Source organism: Lagopus leucura, unplaced genomic scaffold, assembly GCF_019238085.1.
Source record: "Lagopus leucura isolate 7727_CA_CO unplaced genomic scaffold, USGS_WTPT01 Super-Scaffold_100001, whole genome shotgun sequence".
Classification (NCBI taxonomy): domain Eukaryota; kingdom Metazoa; phylum Chordata; class Aves; order Galliformes; family Phasianidae; genus Lagopus; species Lagopus leucura.
In genome coordinates this window covers 56053325-56059364 of record NW_024962262.1, presented here as the reverse complement: position 1 = coordinate 56059364, position 6040 = coordinate 56053325, and the positions used below count along the sequence as shown (strand labels likewise).

General features: G+C 43.8%; 1 protein-coding gene across 1 annotated transcript in view; it reads right to left on the bottom strand.

Moving 5' to 3' along the window:
- Positions 1 to 1744: 1744 nt before the first annotated feature.
- LOC122177417 overlaps positions 1745 to 6040 on the bottom strand; it is a 5051-nt gene continuing 755 nt past the window's right edge. Inside the window, exons 2-4 of the mRNA XM_042866794.1 lie at positions 5430 to 6038; positions 2921 to 2968; positions 1745 to 2834 (exon numbers count right to left, since the gene is read on the bottom strand). Of these exons, the coding sequence (XP_042722728.1) occupies positions 2960 to 2968; positions 5430 to 6038 (618 nt within the window). The 3' untranslated portion in view covers positions 1745 to 2834; positions 2921 to 2959. The remainder of the gene's footprint in view (positions 2835 to 2920; positions 2969 to 5429; positions 6039 to 6040) is intronic.

The following is a 6040-nucleotide window of genomic DNA, read 5'->3' as shown; positions in this document are numbered from 1 at the left end:
ATCAGTCTTCCATCTTTGCTGCCACTTGATACAAATGATCAAGATTTATTTCAAGCAAAGCATCAGAAATTGCAGTAACACTGAAGCGTGAGCATCTTCCCATCCTACCTAGGTAGCAGAAGTTACCAAAAGAGTATTTAAAAAATTATGTTTGCCCAATTTCTGCTACAGTCATAGTGTATGGATAATAAAGTCAGGATCGACTTCCACTCTAGTCCTCTCACCTACTCTATGCTGTGTTCTTCACACATCACTCAGTTAAATGGTTACCCTCAATGCCTGCTTTTAAACAGCACACATCTCTATGCTGCCCACTATATTATGTAAATGACAGCAAGCTTGGCTTGTAATCACTAGAAGAAATCTACTCAATCAGTGGTGAACAAAAAAATTGGAGGTTCTGCACCCACTCCTTTCAACACAGCCAACACACTGATCCAACAGGGACACAGCAACCCAAGGACAAGAGCAGGACTCACCCAGAGCCATTGTCAAAAGCACATCCAGCAGTAACCAACTGCTCCAAACTGACGAAACTCACTGAAGTTGAACTGAGAAACTAGGAAGGGAATTTTCATGCAGAAGCTTGCAAGCAACAAGCAGAGAAGCACGTGTCCAGCAGTCAACACCAAAGCAAGGGCACACAGTGAAATTACTGAGTGGCTCAAAGACACTGATGAAAGCCAAGTTTATGAAGAACTAGAATTAAAAAGAAAAAGGCAGGGGGAGGTTAAGAGGAGATCCTGTATGTCATAAAAACACCACTAACGATTTGAAAGACAAATTTCCTTTTGAAAGCAGGAAGCAATTTTAAAACAGTCAACAACACTGGAGAGAAGGGCAGAGCCCTGGAAATGGCCTCCAACAGTCACAGAAGACAGGGTGGTCTGACCCAGTCTCAGCAGCCAGCCAGGAAACTGGGAGGTGACAGTGTGCCAGGAAGGGCACCAGCCTGCATAGGGACTGGAGAGAGCGACAAACAAAACCAAGATTCTTGGCAGAAGGATTCAGCAAAGGGCACAGGAAATGCAACAGACTCCAGCTGGATGTGCTGCTCCCAAGTAAGGCAGGAAAAGCACAGATGCTGCTTCACCACCCTGAGTCAGTAGGTTAAAACTCACACTTGTGCAATTTGTCACTGGGACAAAGGTGACCAATGTCTGCTCATCCTTCCTTGCTTCTCCCGCCATCTGATGCCCTCCCGTCCCTCCAGATCCTGCTGGTGTTAGAGATCAGCAAGTAACAAAAATTCAATTTCTTAAGAAAACAGAACAGGGAAAAAATGCTGCATGTGATTACTCTGAGCTTAAGCACATTCTCAAAAATGAAAAGATTTTTACAGCTTGTAACTACATTTGCAAAACTGTTCTACATTCTGTCCTACTGAATGCTAGCATCAGGCTGCACTGGATCACAATCCCATTTCAGAGACCACTTGAAATACTGGTGTTTCAATACTGCAGACTGTCAGACAGATCCAGGCCTGTTATCTCACCAAACGGCAAACATAAATAAGCTATGACAACTACAGTTACAACCTTCAAATATCAAAATATTGAAAGTTAATTTCAAAGGCTGATTTTTGTTCCAGACAACAGTTATGGCTCTGGTTTGCTTTCCTAATTGAAACATCACAAATTCTGTAAAAGCTCAGAGGTCATGGAAAAAAGTGATTACAGAACGGGAAGTGACAATGCAAGGGAGGGGAGGAAAAAAAAAACAAAGACTAAGATCAAGAACAGTATTTATATATATAAAAATTTATTTAGGTGAAGTCACAAACATTTTTTTTTAATTGATTTACAAACACTTCATGTTAAGCATATTATTGAAACTATCAAGAGAGTTAAAGGAGAGCAGATAACGGCAGTTGGTTGTTTTTTTTTTTTTCCTGAAACAACTAAAGGCATACCCTTACCATCAAGCGCGTTACTGGATCATAGTATTACCTTGATCATACTCCCTAGTATGCAAGGGGAAAGGAAAAGAAAACAAAATACAGAGATGTAAAACAATTAAACCGTGAACCAATGAATGATTTTCATGAACACCAGACCACAAAAGTTTGGTCTGATGTTCAAGATGCTAACTATTCTATGAGGATAAAACAAGAGCAATAATTTAGGTCAGCTATTAAATCTGTTCAAGAATTTTGCAATGCATAAGTGGGCTATCAATTACTTCTGGAAATGACAGGAATGGCTAAAGAATTTTCTTCAGAGAAGAATGAAGAGGTGGTACTGAGCCTCACAGAATAATTCTGTCAACAACCTGAGTTATAGCAAATGTAGGATACTGTGTTAAGTCAAATATACATTTATGTTGCAGATACTGTCAGTGAAAAAGTAAAATTAACAGGTGTAACAAGACAAGTTAGGATTTATTTTTTAAGCAAATATAGTACACAGATTTTTTTTATTTTTTTTTTGAAGTGTCCAGTCGTGATCTGCAAAGATCCAGGATTGCACACAAGTTTGCTCAAATGAGAAGGGTTAATCTGCGCATTAAATTGGCTTATACTCTCAAAGTAGTATTTTAGGGCAGGGCTCTCCTCCGGGAGACTGTTCCTGACCTCATTCAATCAATGTTCAATTTATTCACTTTCCTGAATCTTTGCCCTCTTTGGATAGTCTGTGACAAGTGCTGCGCTGCAGGAATTCCTGTTTTCCAGCAAACTGGCTTGCTCTGCAGGTTTGTAGTCCATTGTTACAATTGCTGATTGGGTAAAATGAATTTCCTACGTCTTCTCTAGCACAGCTTGCAACGCAACAGAAGCAGAGGTAAAAGAATGCACTAGAATACCAGAGCTCCACTTAAACACCAACGGAGTCAGGCTGTTGGCACCAATAAGAAATTTTGTATTTAACAAATCTGTAAATATTTAAAAACCAAAGTTAGTCAGTCTTATATATAAACTCACCCACTTATTCTGCCTGCCATTCCAACTGGCCTTCTGCTTTCACGGAGTCTGAAATTAAAAAAAAATAAACTGAGAATTGTCCAAAGATAATCCAAACACAGATTTGCAGGAATGAATCTCGGCTATCCTACAACACACGTGCCAATCACTGCTTTTAAACAAAAACTAGGGCTTCTTATTTTACCAGATGCAAAGCGAAGTTACAGCTCTCTACTCACTCTCCAGAAATAACAACTGGCCTCAAATACATCCTTTCATTTTTGTTGACGTTATTTTTACTGGTTGACCTTCTGCCGAACTGCAAAACTGGAGAGATACAGACACTGAAGAAGCTGAAACGTAAGGAGTGTCCTGCTGAATGGGAAGGTGAAACTGAATCTGGCTGCCTAACGCTAACCTTTGAAGCCATGAAAACAAAATCAATTCAAGCAATCTTGAAGAAAAGGTCTCTGTAAAACATTTTCCCTTCTTCTTGACAGGACGAAGGTAGAAAAACTCAGATTCCGGTCAAAGTCTATTCACTACAAAAGCCTATTCTCTCACATTTAAATTAGAGAACACTCTTGCCCAAACATAAAGTCACAGCCTTTTATTCCTTTCAAGCAGTTACACAACACAGAGCTCGCAAGGAGCTGTGTGTGGGCGAGGGGGAAACCCATAGGTCACCTGGCATTTCCCTGCTGCTGCTGCGCCAGTAACAAGCTCAACCTTTTTCCCAGGTCTACATTTAACAGCTGTTCAGACAATTGTTTCAGTTAAGGACTTGTTTAAAAAAAAGTTATAAAATACCCTGTGCTACCAATTAAAAACTGCTCTAACAATGGAGAAGTAGTTGAACCCACAATGAACAGCGGCTACACAGGTTTTACTTTTACTTTCCATTATGGGACTATAGCACTGTAGTTTTTACATTCAAGCCGATCTTTAAGCCAAATGTTGTTATTTTATAAACAAGGTAGCTAAAATAAACAAGCTTGATTCTAATTCACATAGCTTCCAGCATCTTCTCTAGATGCAAATAAAGTCAATGACAACACGGAAATTAATTGGAAAATTTCCACAAAATCAAAGGAGACGGAGAATATCTGGTGCCCAGCAGCAACAGCCTGGAGCTCTGCACTGACAGAACAGCTATTGTGAGAGTTACGGTCTAGTTAACATTATGAACTGAAGATCCCGTACAGGACAAGATGAAATACAAGAGGTGTTTTCCATCTGGTGCTCACATAGTATCAGTAGTAAAATAAAAACTGAGCTGCTGTTCTCAAGAATGGAGACATCTAAACAAAGATAACAGAACAAGTTACGTAATCTGGAATACCAAACACAGACAGCACCAAGGCCATACGGCTGGCATTGGGATCTATTACAGCATTCATTAAATGGTGTTAGTTTCCATCCCTTTCCCTGCAGGTTGGCCCAAGATGTTGCTAGGTAGAGAAGTGAAGAGTTGGTGCAATGCACTGAACACTTGTGGATATCCTGGAAAACACTGTCCCTTTCCAGATCAGACTATTTTAACCACTGCTGAGTATCCTACGGTATCTGTTGAGCAAAATCCTTTCGGATGGCAAAAATCCTTCCTATGGGCCTAAAAAAACAGTTTAGAAATAAATATGAATAATCTAACAGAATCCTTCAACCATCATTCAACTGGCATGAAACTCCAACATTCTACTCCAGTGTATGCCACACAGTGGATTTGACAGATTCCAGCCCCTAGTATTCTGAAAAAAAATTGAAAGCTGCAGTACAACCCCAAATATGGATAGGCAGCACTCTTATACCACTGGCACTTGCTGCCACCACTCAAGTAGTGGAAACAGCATATTTGCCTGTGTATGTTTGGGGTAATGCCAATTCAGTGACACTTGATGCTTGTAATAAAAGCAAATCCTTGACAAAAACAAAATCCCCCCTGCTTCCCCTAATCACACACATTCCACAAAACAGGCCAGAACTTGTGGACTAAACCTACAGAGGCTGGAACTAAATTACATCTCCAAATCATGGTAAATTTGCAAGCTGTGGCCTATCAAATTGAAGTCCCTCTTCACTGACACCCATGTTTCTGGCCTCCCACGCAGTTTGCAGCTATCACATGCTCCCACAGTAACAGGCCTCTACTCTTTGTCTTAGGTACAATTTTATTGCTGAGAAAGCTTGTTTTTTTTTAAAGACAATTCAAAAAAAAAAAAAAAAAAAAAAAAGGGAACTTTTCTTCTGATGTCCTAAGAAAAACACGATTACATCCCAGGGGAGAGAATGACTGTGATTTCCAATTCCTGAGGGGCAGAGCGACAGATATTACAGCTATCTGCTGTCAGTCCCTTTCTCCACAGTGCCCACCCTTCCCAGCAGACACAGTCCAACATCTCACAGGCCCAAGCCAAAGCCTTCCATGGGCACAGGGATAGGGAGCAGCTGCCCCAGCTCCTGTCGCCCCTTCTCTGCCCTTCCGAAGGGCACCACAGGGGCCACGGAACCACCCCGCTGCCGGCTCTCACACCTGGCTCTTCTCCTCCTTCTTGGGGCTCTGGGATGAGGACGACGATGAAGGCGGTGGCTGTGCCGGCGGCGCGGTCTGCGTCTCGCTCTCGAAACGATTGTGCCTGCTGAGGAGCGACTTGAGCGGGGCCATCCACTTCATCCACAGGTCCAGGTCGACGTCGCCCCACGGCAGGTTGGGGTCCTTGGCCGCCCGCCGCCGGAAGTCCTCGTCGTAGTTCATCCACGAGGTGCCCCCGTAGGTGGCGTGCAGCTTACGGATGGTGTCCAGGTACTTGAACATGGCCCCGCAGCGCGCCGGGTGCTTCTCGCACACCACGCTGGCATACACCAGAAAGGCCGACACCCACTGGTCCAGCGTGTCCCCCGGGTGCGGGCCGTGCTCGGGGGTCAGCTCTGTGTGGAGCAAGGAAAAGAGGTCAATGAACTCCCCCCGCCAGATGCGCTCCTTGGTGGCCTTGGCCAGCTGGTAGCCCAAGGGCCGCCGCAGCCCCACGTAGGGGGTGGCCGCCGCTTCCGCCGTGGGGGGCGCGGGCGCGGGCGCCGCAGCTGGCGCCGCTGCCGCCGCCGCCGCCTCTCCCTGCCCCGCCGCCGCGGCCGCCGACACCGCCT